At 46.4% G+C, this 18,055-nt stretch overlaps 1 protein-coding gene and 1 pseudogene across 1 annotated transcript; one reads left to right on the forward strand and one right to left on the reverse strand.

The window, feature by feature from the left end:
- The first annotated feature begins 7,523 nt into the window (after positions 1-7,523).
- LOC100833430 (AP-1 complex subunit sigma-1) lies at positions 7,524-10,334 on the forward strand. Its single transcript, XM_003558196.4, has 7 exons — positions 7,524-7,768; positions 8,375-8,461; positions 8,977-9,068; positions 9,180-9,288; positions 9,374-9,409; positions 9,536-9,622; positions 9,997-10,334. Exons 1-7 carry the CDS (start codon positions 7,766-7,768, stop codon positions 10,066-10,068), a joined length of 486 nt encoding a protein of 161 aa, XP_003558244.1. The 5' UTR covers positions 7,524-7,765; the 3' UTR covers positions 10,069-10,334.
- Positions 10,335-13,241: 2,907 nt separating this feature from the next.
- Positions 13,242-17,000, reverse strand: LOC100829041 (annotated as a pseudogene).
- Positions 17,001-18,055: the final 1,055 nt, after the last annotated feature.

Raw genomic sequence — 18,055 nt, forward strand, 5'->3', positions numbered from 1 at the left:
CACGGTGCCGGCCGCCCTCTGCCTCCGCAGGTCGCCTGCATAGGTAGAACGGCGGCCGAGGCTCCATCATCGTCATACCAGGTGGCGGATGTCTCGGGCCTCCAGTACAACCATTTCGACATATCCGTGGTTCAAGCGCCCGCGGATGGCCCTGCCGCCGCGTACTACTACGGGATCGACTGCGAATATAAAGTGCCGGACACTGGCCTGTAGCTAAGGTCCGTGTTGAACGTGGGAGCATGTGACGATTAAAAATATAAACGATCTTCCAAACTAAATAATGAAATGCTTTTGCTGTAACTCAATCTTTATTTCCTTCTCCTGATTGATAGTTGGTCATTCTTAACCCTTTTGGTGTGTGAGTGGTTTTTTTTTGTGTGATGTTTGTAATTTTGGTTTAATTTTTTATATTCATGCAATGTGGGATCCATATAATTAAGTGGGGTTTTATTTTCTATTTTTGTGCACTTCTTGACGTGCAAGATATTCAACATGGCGTAAGAGATATTCTTCATGCATGGTTTGGTTGGTGTGTATATAATGGTACAACGATGCCGTCCGCTCAGTAGGGGGCGGCTTAGGTGGAACTTAATTTGGCTGCCATCAGATTTGCTTACTCTTGTCGCATCCTCCTCCCTTGCCCAGACGGGTAGTGGTAGGGTCATTTGTTAGAGATATAATACGGTTAGGACTAGAAACAAGATAGAATTAGTTTAAACGAGATTACTTGTCTTGTACTCCAAGTATATCTCCCCCTTTATACCTCTATATATACCCCATATGAGGGTCAGATCAGAACACAATATATCGTGAAATACAATTTAGGGTTCCAATCCCATATTTCTACATGGTATCAGAGCGGTTAGACTAACGTCGCCGATCCTCTTGGACACATCTTCCGCATCATGCCGCCTTCGGGGAGATCGATATCCGTAATCTCCCCGGAGGGCTCTCCTCCTTAGTTTTTCCTCCGAATCATAGATTAGATCGTTTTGCATACCTTACAAATTTCCAATCTCCAATATTGTCAATTAGATTGATTTTCAAGTTAGCCACGAATATCCAACGATCTCTGCGATCGAAGCTCTCGCCGGTGACTTCCACAGCCAGATTGGTTCGCACCTACGAGGTAGTGCCCTACCCGGCGGCGCGTGCTTTACATCGACATCGCAAAGTGCTGCCTGCGAGCGACGAGTACTACATCGATCCCTCGCTGCCCTGCATCGCCTGCGCATGGCAACGACATCGACTGGGCAGATTGGCGCGGAGCCGCTGAGACGGCGATCGATCACGTCCATGTACATGCATGTGTGCATAGACGGATATGCATTGGATAGCCAGCTGCAAGCACGCCCGTGTAGACTCCAGCGCCGGAACAAGCTGCACCCAGCCACATCGACGGCCACTCCGCAAGTCCTACCGCTGGAGCAACATCCGCTTCTGCATCTCGGCGCATCGACCACGGGAGGGCGAATTCTTGCACACGGCATCGACGGATCTTTGACACGCACGCGACAACGGCACCGATCTGCATCACCTCCCGGGCTCCTGCACTGCACTGACTGTACGACTACATCACCCCAACAAAGAGCTACCTACGAACTTCGTCGAGTACATCTACGAGAAGCACATGCACCATCCACACGTCAGGCCGGTGTGGAGCGAGATGCAATCTTCATCGACTTCTCAGACACAGCACGACACGGCATCGACACACCGTCGCCACAAGGGACGCCTTCGAGCGACGGATCATCATCGACATGCCCGCTGATACGCCATCGCTGACACACTTCATGGCCAAAGGTCTTCATCAACATGGTCTTCATCAACAATCGTCATCAACCAGTCGCTGCCACTTCGTCCATACGGATGGACATCTCCCTGACAGTTCTACTGCAAGACGCATCAGCAACGACAGCATTCCCGCGTCAGCTTCACCGATGACGGCATCGACCGCGTCATCATCTCCAGCGTCCTCTGACAGACTCTTCTGCAAGACGCTTCATCCACGCCGGTATCAACCGCGTCTCCGACGGCTTCGACTGCATCGACACCCAACATCACTATTTGTGATGACTTCCCTCCAGTTCTGGCAAAGCTGGAGGTCGCACGACGCGCACGGTCCTGGCAAAACCGATGCGTGCTCGATGGGTTCCCACCAGTTCGGGCAAAACTGGTGGTCTCATCTCATTCGACGCGTCCTCTGACATTTGCAAGACGCTACCGACGACACCCTCTGACATCTGCAAGGTGCATCGTTTTCGATTGCAGCTCCGTCTCTACATCATAGCGCATTTTTTTTGCGCCTTCTGGCTGTACGTGCGGCTACATCCACTACGACGACTACTACTTCAATCACGACTACCTCGACCACGGCTACATCATGATCGGCTACCTCGACCTCGACATCGACATCAAGGGCTACGTCTACAGCGAATCATCGGCAACAACTCCAGTCAAAGCGTCCGTGTCATCACTGGCGTCCACGACACTCCCGCTGTGACTGCGGGAGGGAATAGAGGAGAGATAGGGGACGGCACCAGAAGGGGATGGCACGCACTGCCCTACGTGACGGACCAGTCCATCAGAGACGCAGTTGATGATGGCGAAGCGGAGAATACGACGGAAGCACAAGACTTCAAATCCAGTCGCAATCGTCCGCTTCGCTCACGCTACGACCGAGGGGAAATGTTAGAGATATAATACGGTTAGGATTAGAGATAAGATAGAATTAGTTTAAACGAGATTACTTGTCTTGTACTCCAAGTATATCTCCCCCTTGTACCTCTATATATACCCCATATGAGGGTCAGATCAAAACACAGTATATCGTGGAATACAATTTAGGGTTCCAATCCCATATTTCTACATCATCCCCTTGCGCGGCGGCGAGGTCTTCCCATTTACCCATTGACCTGAGGGCTGGCGCTTCGACTTGTTGATGGCAGACATGGCTGCTAGCATCAAGCGCAAAAGGCTACGTGTGCCTTTTCGATATCTCGATGCCATTTTTCTCCTTTCCAATAATTTAACTTGGTGTGCATTGTTGACGTCATGACAGACTCCAGAAGTTGTGTTCTTGCGAATGTTCGATATACTTACTATCAATTATGGATCGGAAGGAGTATTACCCTTTGTAAAAGTTAATATAGCAATACGAGCACAACTCAACTAAGAGAATGCATGGCTTGTTCATTTTTGGAGAGATCCATGCGTCTTAATTTTACATTTCATACATTACAAGTGTGAACTTAATCCTGACTTACATGAAAACAAGAAAAAGGATAATAAATTAACCGAACTGTAGTAGAAAGACAAACAAGCATGTTAGCAACTCAGACTCTAACGTTCCCTCCAAATAAAACTGGTTGTGCTAAAAATAACTCACCGCTGGACCTAGGCATGGGTGGCCGCCCGGACGGCACGGTGTGGGCCTGGGCTTCATTTTCCTGCCCGAAACCTGAAATGTATGGAAAACATTTTCTTCTTCTGAAAATAAATATAAATATCATTTTCATCTAAAAAACAATTATTTTAATAATACCCAGGTCTACTCACCAGTCACCGCTCCATAATATTCTTTCCTCCAAATAAAACCTTGTTTCGAAGAAACTAAGGAAAAGGTAAAAAAACAGAAAAATTGCAGGTGCTCTGAAAGCGATACACATGCAGCAGACATTTTGTTCCCTTAACTATCGAAGTAACTTCTTCTATCGCTTCCTAAAAACCTCTCCCTCATTGATTCCGAGTTACCCGAAATGTTAATTACCCTACGTAACCCCCCCTCCCCCTATGTGTTGTTACCAAAACTGAATTCACCGCACTATTACTCCCCCCTTAAAAACCAAGCCACGCATCCATTCTCACCCGTAAACACAAACAAGCCTCTTTCAAATCAAAGATGGCTCGGCTTCCGGTGTTGGCGATCCTCCTCTTCATGGCCGCCATGGCCATCACATCTACACAAGCTGGCCGTACTCTGAAGACGGGAAGGAGTGCACGCCACGTGATCAGCAGCATACGCACCTTGGCGGTGGCCGAGCCTCCCACGTCCACGGCGGAGGATCCGGATCCGGCAGCGCACCGCAGCCTTTTCCCGGCGATTGGAGATCTGGCGGCGCTCCGCAGCCTCTTCCCGGCGACTGGAGATGCCGCGGACGCCCCCGCTGCGCCATACGACGGTGGAGTCGACTACTACTACAAAATGGTCACCGGGGTTTAGACCGGCCAGCCATTGCTTGGGATATATTGGTTGCGGAGTTTCTGCCAACAATGTAAACGACCTTTGAAACATTATATGCATGAATAATGAGACGATGATGTCTAGTAATTCATCCTTATTTCTTTGTGCCAGTGTTTTTTTCCTTACACGAGGACCACTCTGCGTCATATGAGATCTTCTCGATGCACGGGTTATGTCTTATATATAGTGATTTGGTTTATATGACGAAGCGAGCATGGTCCGACCATAAGAACCATCTCCTTTGGTTTGTCTCAAGTGATATCCTTATTGACGTGGTTGCTATGGCGATGCAAACATGGTCTAACAGCCAAAAAACATCTCCTCCCCTGCCTAGACGGGTAGCGGTAGGGTCATCCCCTTGCGCGGCGATGAGGTCTTTCCATTTATGCATTGGCGTGAGGGCTGGCGCTTCGACTTGTTGATGGCAGACATGGCTGTTAGCATCAAGCGCAAAAGGCTACATGTGTCTTTTCGATATTTCAATGCCATGCTTTTTTCCTTTCCAATAATTTAACTTGGTGCATTCTTGACGTCTTAACCGACTTCGGAAGCTGCGTTCTTGCAAAGCCTGGATATACTTACTATCAATTCTATAGTAATATATTCCCTCCGGTTCATAATAAGTGTATCAAATTTAGTATGACTTTGTATTAAGTTAGTACAAAATCTGAGACATTTATTATGGATTGGAGGGAGTATTACCCATTGTAAAAGTTAATATAGTAATACGATTACAGCTCAGCTAAGAGAATGCATCACTTGTTCATTTTTCGAGAAATTCACGCGTCTTAATTTTTACATTTCATATATTACAAGTGTGTACTTAATCATGACTTACATGAAAACAAGAAAAAGGATAAACCTAACTGTAGTAGAAAGACAAACAAGCATGCTAGCAACTCACGAAACGTTTCTACCAAATAAAACCGGTTACGTTAAAGCAGCTCAGGTGATTGGTTCCTTGTGGTGGAACCAGCCCACCCAGGGTCAAATCTTAGACTTGGCATGGGTGCTCGCATTTTCTGGATTTATTTCAGGGTTTAACCGGTGTTGTGCTTTCAGTGGGAGTGACGTATCCGTCAATCTCATGTCGATCGGCCGGATCAATATTTCAGAGATGCTCATGAGGGTAGGGTGTGCATGCGTGCCTTCATAGGGGTGAGTGTACGTGTGTTTGTGAGCGTCTGTATTTCCTAAAAACGGTTACGCTAAAGCTAACTCACCACTGGACCTGGCATGGGTGGCCGACCCCGAAGGTGCGACCGGGCCTGGGCTTCATTTTCGTGCACGAAACCCAAAATGTATGTAAAACATTTTCATCTTCTGAAAATAAATATAAAAATTATTTTTATCTAAAAAATAATTATTTTAATAATGCACAAGTCTACTCACCAGTCACCACTCCATCATATTCTTTCCTCCAAATAAAACCTTGTTTGGAAGAAACTAAAGAAAAGCTAAAAAACCAGAATTTTGCGGGTGTTCTGAAAGCCATACACATACAGTAGACATTTTGTTCCCTTAATTGCCGAAGTAACTTCTTCTACCGCTTCCTAAAAACCTCTCCTGCATTGATCCCGAGTTCCCCAAAACGTTAATTACCCTACTTAACCCCCCATGTGTTGTTACCAAAACTGAATTCTCTGCACTGTTACTCCCCCTTGTAAAAACAAACCCACGCATCCATTCTCAACAGCCCGTAAGCACAAACAACCCTCTTTCAAATCAAAGATGGCTCGGCTTCCTGTGTTGGCGATCCTCCTCTTCATGGCAGCCAGGGCCATCACATCTGCACAAGCTGGCCGTACTCTGAAGACGGGAAGGAGCCTGCATGAATAATGAGAAGATGATGTCTATTAATTTATCCTTATTTCTGTGTACAAGTGTTTTTTCCTTCCACGAGGATCAATCTGTGTCGTGGAGATCTTCTCAATGCACGGGTTATGTCTTATATATAGTGATATGGTTTATATGACGATGGCAGTATGGTCCGACAATAAGAATCTCATCTCCCTTGGTTTGTCACAAGTGATACATATACCATCAAACGTTGTATCCTTGTTGATCGACGTGGTTAATATGACGATGCGAACATGGTCTAACAAGTAGAACCGTCTCCTTTGGTTTGTCACAAGTGGTACATATACCAGTAAATGTTGTATCCCTATTATTGTTAAGAAAAAACTATATGTACCATATATATAGGTAGTGTACTAATGGTTTTTTTTTGGTCCAAACCATAGAAGGCTGCTGCATGTTAAAATATGAAGTTAAAAAGAACAATAGATAGTTGCATAGAACCATGTGAAAATAAAACATGGCATAGACAACCAAAAAGTGAGCGCGACGAACTACATCAGGAGTTAGGAGAGCATCCAGGTCTTCCGCATCCGCGCTTTAGCAGAGCCGACCTTGGATTTAAGGTTCACGATTTCTTTCACCAACGTCTTTTGGATTCTAGCTTGAAGATAACGCATGTAACTCGGAAGTTTTCTGCTTTAACAAATTTCCAGAACCACTATTTAAATCTTTGAGGTATTTTTGGTGAAATGTTTACCTCTCTTTTGGAAGTTGGCTCCAAAAAATACGGGTCATATGTAACCAATAGATCTACACAGGAGGTTTATAAACCTTGGAATTTTTTTGCTCCGTGTATCTGTCATTTTGCCGGTCGATATGAGGTTCCGGGAGGCATATTAGGATTAGGAGTGGCCTTTTTGTTGTTTTCGTCTAGTTCTAGTCTTACCTGAACATACTGCACAATTCTATCATTCCTGTCTCCGGAAGAAAAAAACAAGTCGATCGATTTTGGGAGAACCCATTTTTTTAGATGGAACAGAGAAATTCCAATATTTATAAGGCATACTACCAGCAAAATCGCTGGCAACATGGTTCTGCAGGAGGTTAGAAAATACCACCCCGCCATAAGTTTGGAGCACGTGATCTGTTTTCACACCAACTATAGCAAGAGCTTAAGCAACAGGCTACAAATATATGCCTCAACTTCAATAAAATGTAGTGCAAAAGTTTTAATTAAGTGAAACCAAGAGAATTTCTTTGCGTGTCGTAGAAAGATAGAGAATTTCTTTGCATCTCTGAAGTTGAAAAATGGCGATGGACGAGGGAACACATTGCCTGCTGAATTCACTCTGGATCCCCACAGATAATAATCTGCGAAAAAGAAAAACGAAGCTGGAACACATTGCCTGTTGAATTCATTCTGGATTCTGGAAGCGGGCCTATACAAAATGCAAGAAGAACCCTTAAACTAAGGTAAATTACATACGGAGTAGCAAACATATCGGTTCGGCTCGCTCAAGGCTCATCACGCAGCAGACACGACCAGATCGCCCAGACGCCGACCGACGCCTCTCGCTCCCCCGTCTCCCGGAGATCCTCTGCAGCGACAGACACCTCCGGCCTCCGGCCGCCACCCCATCCCCCGCGTAACCAGATCCGCGGTGACCCCCATCCTCCTCGCTCTCCTTCTCGGCCCTCGGTAGATCTACGCGGGCCGCGACCATGGTGAGTTCCTCGTTCTCTCCTTCCTCTAGTTGTAGATCCTCCGTGCAATAACGTCAGAAACCGTGAGATCTTATCCTTCGTGCCGACCTGGATCTGGGGAAACAGGAGATCGTGCCCACTAATTCGTCGCCTATTTGGAATTAGCCGAGCAAAGTACAGCGCTACAGCCGTGCCAGTGGAATTTCTCAAGGGGTATAGAGGACCCAAGAGCGTTACGATCCCCATTTCAAGGAGAAATAGTAGCCACCATCGTTAATTCATCATGATCTTTTCTGTTGCTACACGAATTTTGGGCAGCCATTGCCCACTGAATCTGCGACTAGGCCAAATCCCTTTTGAACGCTAGTTTGTTCTGTTGTAGAATGTAGACTGAATATGCTGGTAAACGTTAGTAGATTTTTTTTATTAGGACACTGATTGATTTTCCGGAGATCATAATAGTTGGGGTACATTTTCCATATATTCCAGCCTATATATGTGTACATAAAAGACGGTGAATCTCCTTGCCACTGTCCATGCAACATAGGCAAATGTTAAAGACAATGGATCTCTTTTGCAGTACACTGTAGCTCAAATTTCCAAAAAATTCCATCTCCATCTTCGCAGATCAATTTTGTGCTCCTGATCAGTCGCCAGGGCAAGGTGAGGCTCACCAAGTGGTACTCGCCCTACACACAGAAGGAGAGGACTAAGGTCAGCATCCTGCACTGCTTTCTGTGCCACAACCTTTTGCTGTTACTCTGCTCCTTGCAAGTCTGTTAATCCGTGTGTTAGGTCGATTTGCATGCGCAGTTCATACGACCTTTGTCTTGAGAGTTTGAAGGTAGCTGTGTTGTAAAGTGTACATTGTTATTGTAGCTGGATGGAAGATGGAAACTTCTGGGAATGATAAATTTGCATCTACTGCACTGTGCATATAATTTTTTTCTAGCCTTCACCTTAAGTTAGCATTCTTTTGCTGCCCCGTCATGCAAGATTCCTGAATATATCTGTCTGGTACTTCTATACATATTCTTGGTGTTTTCCTGGGTGCCACTAAGTGTATTCTAATGTTCTACAAAAAGATCACCCAAGTATTATGGATTTGTACATTGGCAAAACTTTTGCATGTAATCCTCTGAAGTTGGTACTACCATCTACGTTCTTTTTATTGTTGAGGTGTATTGTACGGGTTATCTTATTTGTATGCTATCTTCAAATTCGAAAAGGTCATACGGGAACTAAGCGGGCTGATTCTTACTCGAGGGCCAAAACTCTGTAACTTTGTCGAGTGGAGAGGTTACAAGGTTGTGTACAGGAGGTATGTAAGAATAAGGAATGCCATTGAGTTTAAATTGTTTGCTTACTTATATAGTTTTGCAAGATATGCTTGTTAGCTAGTTACATATCTGTCTGTAATCATGGTGGCCAGGTATGCCAGCCTCTATTTCTGCATGTGCATTGATGCCGATGACAACGAGCTTGAAGTCCTTGAAATCATCCATCATTTTGTTGAGATACTCGACCGCTATTTTGGCAGTGTGAGTGCTTCCTTTTGATTTCTCTTATGATTTCATTTATTGGTGTAATGTACTGTTGTCTTGAGTGTTTTCTTACCCACTTTAGGTATGCGAGCTGGATTTGATATTCAATTTCCACAAGGTATCTCTTTCACATTTGTTGAAAACTTGAAATGTTGACTGAGGATCTAAAACTGGAGCTGCAGAGTTGTATATTTTTTATGAGTCATGTACTCATGTTCATCAGTGCCCATGGCCAAATTTTCAGGCCTACTATGTACTGGATGAGATTCTCATTGCTGGCGAGCTTCAGGAATCCAGCAAGAAAAATGTTGCAAGACTTATTGCTGCACAGGTATCCTCACCACTGACTAACATAAATAAACTCTATATTTCCATGTTTAAGAGCATAAGGCTTGTATGTTAAAATCGGCCCTGTTCATTTCTGTCTTGGATGTTCCTAAGATTCTTCTCCTGTGGTTCAGTATAATAACACAAAACCTCATTTGCTAGCCTACCCACCTGAATTACGCTCTATTCAATCTGATTTATTTAAAAACATGTGGACAAGCAAAGCTGCAAAACCTGCTCGATGGACATACACAGTTGCACACAATTGTGTGGTCAGACTTTAGTAAAGGATGATGCATGTTTTGAACTATATAAGTATATTATCTAAAAGTGCATAATTTTGTTTTCACATAACAATTTGCTTCCCGATTTGCACAGGATTCTTTGGTAGAGGCTGCTAAAGAGGAAGCTAGCTCCATAAGTAACATCATTGCCCAGGCTACGAAGTAAATTCTGCGCCATATGATCCCTCCTGCTCTGCTCCTTTGTTTATGGCTGTGTTGGTAAATCTGATGTAATGGCTCATTTGCTCTGTCCATTTTCCTAAGAAATATGACTTTCTGGAGTCCCAGTTCATTCGGAATGAGTGATATGTAACTACAGTATATGTTTCCTTTGCAACTGAATTTGGGATCTTCACAGACAAGCTATCATGAAGATTTCTCATCAATAGTTCTAAAGCAATGTTCTGTAAAAGCCATAATCATAATTTGACAGCGCTTCGTCTCGGTGTTTCAGCACACTGGTCGTACAGGTCGTGCTGCAGTCCCTAGTAGCCTAGTATACAACTCTAGGAGTTCAGGTCATCTTCATATAACCTTTCTTGCTTCTCTTCTTGGTTGCTACATAGGCTACTGACAACTAAACCTTACCACCATCTTCACATCTATGTACATAGGCTAGGTTTGACAGCAAGTCAGCAACCACATGCTAGGATCCAGAAATTTCCAGTGTCGTCCCCTATTGATCCTGGGCTTGCTATAAGGTAGGAACTTCATCAGCTATTTGATTTCGGAAAAATATGGCCTGTTTTGGGGATGGAAGTTACCAGGATTTGGTTGAACACGCTGACACTCCCAAGCACAACGAAGCTAGAGCGGTCTGCCTTTCCTCTGCATGCAATCAACACAGCTCTCTTCTTATTGACGTGCCCAAATCCTCTATGGGCGCGATGCATCGCTATAAGCGGCACGAGCATAGCTTCATGGGATTCGATGGGACAAACACACGTACTTGAAAATAAATGTTACTCGTACTTATTACTCACGATTGTGAGAAGTTTGATCTCGGCAACAAGGATTTATTCTGGTGACTTCGTCAATCTTAAGATCTTGCCGGCTCAATCTTCCGGAGGTGCTCATAGGGGTAGGATGTACGTGCTGTGTTTGTGAGCGTCTGTGTTTGTATTGTGTTTCCTAAAAAAAAATAAAGATCTTGTTTCTCTGTTCACTCCAAACGGCCCAAGTAAATAATGAATGTGTAAGGAACCAAAATAGGTTGGCATAGTGATAGAACTGAGCAACATTTTTGGTGTGAACGTATTTGTATCCACTATGTATGTCTGCGAAGCTGAAACAGCAAGAGAACATGTCATCGTTAGTTTACCAAGTTTCTAATAGAAGAGATCAGTTTCGAAAGACCCACTAGATACCATTGGCTTCCTTGGCCAATTTAACTAATGCTTGCAAGATGCTTGGCACCCGCAAGCGCTGAAACGCGCCCCTCGTCTTTGATCTGCTGGATTAGTACCTGGGGCAGCGTGGACACGTTATTAAAGACCCTAGCGTTGCGCTCCTTCCAAATTTCCGAAGTCACTAGCATGAGGTTGGTCCGGACGCCCTTCCGAGGGCCACTCCGAGGGGATGCGAGGCACTCCCATTGAGAGGCCACCATGCCGTCGCCCGTCGTGCCCGGATGGAGGAGAGTCGGGGCGTCGATCCATACGGAGATGTTGAGCCAAATGTGCCTCGAAGAGGAGGTGCATAGCAGTCTCCGGGCAGGACCCACAAAGCTTGCCGAGCGGCTGGTGCGGCCATCCCCTGGCCGTGAACCGGTCGGAAGTCCATAGCCTGTTCTGAATGGCGAGCTAGGCAAAGAAGCGGCACTTAGGCGGGGCCCAAGGCGACCAAATGAGGCGGTGGAAGACGCATGCCGTAGCTCCGAAGAATTGCACTTTATAAGCCGAGCTATCGAGAAGACCCCATTCGGAGTGAGGGTCCAGACGATGCTATCAGGGGTATCAAGGAGTACCACACGGTCTTGAAGTCTGGTCCAAAGATCGACAAATTCCGCGATGTGACAAGGGGAGAAAGAGTCAAGGTTCAGGTCCATGGCCCACCAGTTGAGGCCTGGTGCTTCTTTGATCGCGCGGTTCTTGCGGCGAGCGGCCTGGAAAAGATTCGGGGCGATGTCTTGAGGCCTCTGGCCATCAAGCCAGGCGGAGGACCAGAACGAAGCCGTACACCCATTGCCAATAGTGATCTTGGTTCAGGCGTCAAAGAGGCTTTCGTTGCTGTCGTCACATGGGAGATCTAGGCCCACCCACGGTTTGTCAGGGGCAGCCCAGGAATTCCACAGCCATCTGAGGCGAAGCGCGCGGGGGACTTTTTCTAGGTTCGGGAAGGCCAGACTGCCAAGGTTCTTCGGCCGGCACACGCGTTGCCAGTTGAGCTTGCATTGCCCACCAGATGCCTTGTCGCTGCCACTCCATAGGAAGCTATGGCGGAGCTTGTCAAAATCCTGCAGGAATCCCTTGCTGGCACGAATAGATGAAAGCAAGAAGATGGCGATAGAGGTCATAATAGACTTAACCAAGGTGAGGCAGCCCGCGTGGGTGAGCCACTTGCCCTTCCAAATTGCCAGTCTACCCGCCACCTTGCCAATAATGTGTTGGAAGTCAGAGCGCCGCAGACAACCCAGAGAGAGCGGGAGACCAAGGTATCAGATGGGGAACTGGACTCTTTTCGCGGGGAATCTAGCCACAAAGCATCTCCCGGAGACTCATTGAGAAGGACCCGCGAGGTGGCAGAAGCAAACATGCTGGTGAGACACGCCCGGAACCGGTTGGAGGAACCGCGACGTTGTAGGAGCTCCAATATGAAGTCCCATCGGACGGTGTCGAAGGCTTTAGCGATGTCGAGCTTAATCAGAAGGGTGGGCGACTTGGTGCAATGAAGCCCGCGGGCCATTCCCCGAACGAACATAAAATTGTCGTGGATGCTCCTAGATTTGATGAAGGCACTTTGACTAAGGGAGACCAGGTCGTTCATCTTGGGGCACAGCTGCAGCGCCATCTCCTTGGAGAGGATCTTAGCAATGGCATGAATGAGGCTAATAGGCCTGTAGTCCGAGATCGAATCGGCGTCGTCTTTTTTGGGGATGAGGACGATGTTGGCTGTGTTGTAGATGTGGAGATTGTGAGTCTCTTGCTGCCCGATCGTGCTGGCAAGGCCCATGATGTCGTCTTTGATGATAGGCTAGCAAGCACGGAAGAAGTTGCCCGTAAAACTGTATGGTCCCGGGGCCTTGTCGGCGGGAGACTCGGTGATAGCCTTCAAAATTTCCTCCTCCGAGAAAGGTAGGTCGAGATCGTCGAGGTCGTGCTGTTGTAGGTCTAGGGCCGCCTAGTCGAAGTAGAGCGTGCGACGCACCGTCCTGCGGAGGATGGAGGCAAAATGCGTCAAGATAGCCGTGGCTTCATCATCGTGGGTGGAAACCCAACCCTTACCAACTTTAAGCCGCTGAATGTGGTTCTTCCTGCGGTGGCCATTTGCCCTTATGTGGAAGACTTTGGAGTTAGCATCCCCTTCTTCGGGCCTGGCGATCGTGGCGGACTGCTTTTTACGCGCCCGCTCGAGGGAAGCAAGGGCCAAAATCCTGTGCTTGAGATCCGATCGGAGGGCACGCTCATCCTACTGGAAGGTGTAATATTTTAAAATGAGGAAATAAACAGGTATTGTGCTGTCCAAGAAATAAAAAAAAGTCCAGAAATAAAAGAAAAATATACAACACAAGAAATTACGAACAAACAATAAAATCATTAGCACAAGAAAATTAGAAACAATAAAATAATTGACATGGAATTATTGACGGGACGGCGAAGCGTGTTTGGAGGTCTAGTTTGATTACATCGACTGCTTTGGAGGCTAGGCAGAGGCCACGCAGTTGAAGCAGAACAATAACCGAAGACGAAACACAAACGACTTAACTGAAGGGAAGTTGCACTTAGGGGTGGCTCAGTACGGTTGATGACCTCTTTGGAGAACAAACACGTCTTCCTCTTGCTGACTAAACACATACAAGGGCCGATCAGAACCGTTGATGGCCAATTTGGAGAACAATCACGGAAAAGCAGTAAACAACACAACATAGCAGGCCAGGCGTGGCGTGGAGGGCGGCAGCGATACGCCCCAGAGGAAACAGTTGAACAGCTCCGTCCCCCAATCCGGTTGGTCGACCGTGACATGTTCCTCGACCCACGCACCGTGGAGATCACCCGCCGTTCGCACATGATCATGTACCCCATGTCCCCGCCCTGCGCCGTGGACCAAGGCCGCCAGTCAGCCACCACTGCTAGCTGACGCTTCTCCACCGAGCGCTTCGATGCCATCACCGGCACCATCGCGTTGAAGTCACCGCTGCACGCATGCGCCACCGTCACGTGTCGTGATATAATTTTTGGGAGTAAATGATTGCAACTGGAATGGAGTTACACGTTGCTTAGTTTGCTTGAATAATCAGATGCGGATGCCGGTATCGGCCAGGTCCTTGATGTATGGCAACATTGTCATCGAGTCTCCGAAGCGCCACAGGTTGTAGGTACTAGTTCTGCACATGAGCGGAGAAAACATATTTTCTGAGGTAGGAAAACTCCTATTCACTGTAGCATTGAACCGGATAACATTCAATATTTTCTATATATGCAAAAGATATTTTAATAATTTCGGTTTGTTTAGCCTTTATTAAATTCATTTCTATCTAGTTCATCTTATCATATATTGTCTAGTTAGTAAAATTTTATGTGTTACTATAATTTAAAATATTTCTTTTTCTGTATTACATGATTTCTTTAAATATTTGGGTCTTATTCATCAACTTTGTTCCAAATAACAATTAATATGTACCACATAAAATATATAGCAATGAATATGGTTTGCAATCAGTTTCTAGGTGTAGGCAATAGACAAGCAACATCTCGTATTTTTATAAAAGTAACTATATATTTACATTTTGAAATATCTTCATATTTATCGTCCGAACTAAAAGAGTAGATATTTAACATAATAGACAAGATTTTTCTCCATACTTCTAGAGATATGATATCTCATCAGCAAGAATTACAGAAGCCAAAACATGATGTGTCAAATCGAAACTTATTATAACTGGGAAAGAAAAAACATACACCACGTGATAATGATTCCCTATTATCATTAAGCAAGAAATACAGGTAAAAGGAATAGACAAGTACAAGCAAAAGATAAATTCTTATTTACGTCAGATTAATTATGCAACTACCTTGTTTTTCACAAGGGACGTGCCTAGATGCCTTTCGCCTCGAGCAACCCTTAATAGTGCCAATCTTATTTACTTTTTTGTGTGTTCGTTCTCGGTTCCTCTTTCGCGTAAAAAAAAGGTTCTCGGTTCCTCTGGTTGGGTGCCAAAATGGATTGCTCTTCGATTCCACGACAAAAACAACATCTTCTGTGTCTTGTGGTTCTTCAGTTCGCCACCGACTCCTGTCTTCTCTCTTCATCTGCTAGCTGGCGACGACGACGGGAGCTGAGGTACCAACCTCCACTACAGCAACCTTCTACGACCCCATCATCCTCCTCCCTCTCGTTTGTCGCTGATACGTGGTGGCACTGCCCGATGCCAAGGCCAGCAGCTGGAGCTTCTCGACGTGCGTGCCATGTTTGCTCCCTTTCCTCCCGCAGTCCCGTTCTTCCAGTAATGGTGGGGTTAAAGATCAGATGACCCCCTGTCTTAACTCGATGGACAACTAAGCCAGATTAGGTCTCGTAGGCTCGCTTCGTGGCTCGTCTTCCTCCTCGCGCCATCGCCACCACCACTGCTGAGCCCCCTAGCTCGTCTTCCTCCACCGCAGTTTGATCTCCCCTATCTCTCCCGAACGTTTCTCCTCCCATCACCCGAATGGATTCCGCCCTTTGTACTCCCCGTTTCATATTCCCCAATTCATAACTGAGGTGAAAATCAAGGTGTGGTGGTCACCCTACCTTGCCCTACCGGGTCCTCCGCCCCTGGTTCTGCATCTGGTCCAACGATACTTCAAGTCTGTGTTCGCGTGAACTGCCTTTTCCACCTGGAGATGATTGAAGTAGGCCTCCACGAAGTACTCCAAGCACGGATCAGCCAAATCCCGCTGAGCAATGTACCCACAACATCACACTCCCTGGCGCGGTGCTTACAGTAATAGTTAATCTACGTACTAGTAGTGCTAGTCCATACCATGCACTTGGAATGTGTAGCCCTGACTTTCTTGTCATAACAAGTCAACGCGTAAATGTTGAACGTGCTAATGTCACTGGTGTTGGCGTAGGACATGTCCTTGGCAGCCTGGCAGACCGTGGACGGGTGGTCGGGGCCACTGGCGGAGGCAGATGGGACCAGTAGGAGCCCTGCCCCCCCCCCTTCCTAAGATCTGAAAATTACATTGAGGTCCCTACTTTTGTACACTACAAGGTGTCTATTTTTGTGTTTTGGCCGTCCCTACTACTTGTCATTTCTTATTTGGCCCCTGTTAAAAAAAACCTACCTCCGCCCTTGGTCGGGGCTTTTGCAGTTTTGGGCAATCCTAGAGTGCGTTAAGTCCGATATGAAGCTCCGCTGCCACAGGTACTCATACAGCTCCGCCTGCTCCGTTGTGTACTCCAGTATGTTGTTCCCGATCTGAGGTTAGATGTGTCAGTCAGTCAACAATTTTAATTACCATGCGATCCCCATTTTCAAGCTAAGTTGCGTTGGTTTTGGTTGGTACTCACGGCGATTCCACTGAGCTAGATATTGGTGGTGTTGAGATTCTTGTTTTTGATTTGGATGGCGGTGACGAGCTCGAGGTCATAGCGGATGTCGTTGCTCTCGCCGACGATGAAGAAGTCACGACCCTTGTACTCGGGAAAGCGGTCGAACCACCTGAGCAGGAAGGAGAGCGAGTCGGCGGCGGTCATGTTGTCCCACATGTTCTTGTGCACTTCGTCATTGACGGCGTACGAGAAGGCAACGCCCACGGCCATCTTCAAGAACAGCAGGCTCGCCGCTGCAGACCGCCCCCGTACAACGCAGAATACATTCAAAATTTTGATCAACGAATAATGCAAATGTGATCTGGATTTTGCATGCGCACTCACCCGTAGGGGTGGAGGCATGATTTTTTTTAACAGGGACCAAATCTGAAAGGACAAGTGGTAGTTAGGCCCAGAACACAAAAATAGACACCTTGTAGTGTACAAAAGTAGTGACCTCAACGTAGTTTTCAGATCTTAGGGGGGGGGGGGGCAGGAACCTGAGCCAGGCCTTGCCACAAATTAATGAAATGAACAACTCTCACGCATTTATCTGACTGCAAGAGTCCGAGAAAACATCCCAGATTCCCGTTTCTATCAATTCTCCAGATGTTTGGGTGAAGTTATGCAGAATCGCTATGATCTTGGCTCCATTGAGTCAGGATCAGTGGGCGCCTCCATGAAGTAGTAGAAGAGAGACTTCCCCAACAGCTGGTCGACGTTTACGTAGCCGTAATATTGTTGAAGGCGCATGAAAGGAGACTGGCCCGGCAACACGATGATCATGTCCGCCTCCCTAGACCCATCGATGCCGATGGCAAGAGGCCGCCGCGGGAGCACAGAGAAGACGATCGCGACCGCGAAGCACATCGCCGCTCTGAACACCATTAATCAGATTCTCCAGACCATGAGAAATAGGCTTTTATGGCTATCGCCGTGTGTTTATATACACATCATCCGTTGCCCCGTAGCTTTCGCTATCAATGCATAGGTCTTCTCGCCTTCAGATATGCTATAGCGACGTTATAGTGAGAAAATAGCGTGCTATTTAACACCATGGTCTTCTCGCCTTCACATGGCCAAATTAAAGGGGCCCACAGAAGCCAACATTATAAACAAAAAGGTCCCCCCCCCCCTAACTATCTGCTCGATACGTTGATATCTATTAGTGATTCCATTAAAAACAAACCGAGCCACTAATTTCGCCCCTAGATGACGTGGTGATAATAATAGATACAACAAATGCATTGGGACTGGCCTTACCCTCCGTCCGCGAAAGAGTGTACGTTTGGGGTTTTCCAAGAAAATTAAGCATTGAGCTAGAAAATGCATTGGGAAGGTCCCAACCACCATCGTTTTCTTCTTTAATTCTTTCACCCCAATGAGCTAAGTGCACGAAGAAATATTATTGGGTTTGA

This window comes from Brachypodium distachyon, chromosome 1 (assembly GCF_000005505.3).
Source record: "Brachypodium distachyon strain Bd21 chromosome 1, Brachypodium_distachyon_v3.0, whole genome shotgun sequence".
Taxonomy (NCBI): domain Eukaryota; kingdom Viridiplantae; phylum Streptophyta; class Magnoliopsida; order Poales; family Poaceae; genus Brachypodium; species Brachypodium distachyon.

Bases quoted from the DNA above. Each gene is read 5' to 3' on its own strand.
- LOC100833430 (XM_003558196.4), top strand. The intron at 8,462-8,976 runs GTCAGCATCCTG...AAATTCGAAAAG, and splicing joins CACAGAAGGAGAGGACTAAG to GTCATACGGGAACTAAGCGG. The intron at 9,623-9,996 runs GTATCCTCACCA...CGATTTGCACAG, and splicing joins CAAGACTTATTGCTGCACAG to GATTCTTTGGTAGAGGCTGC.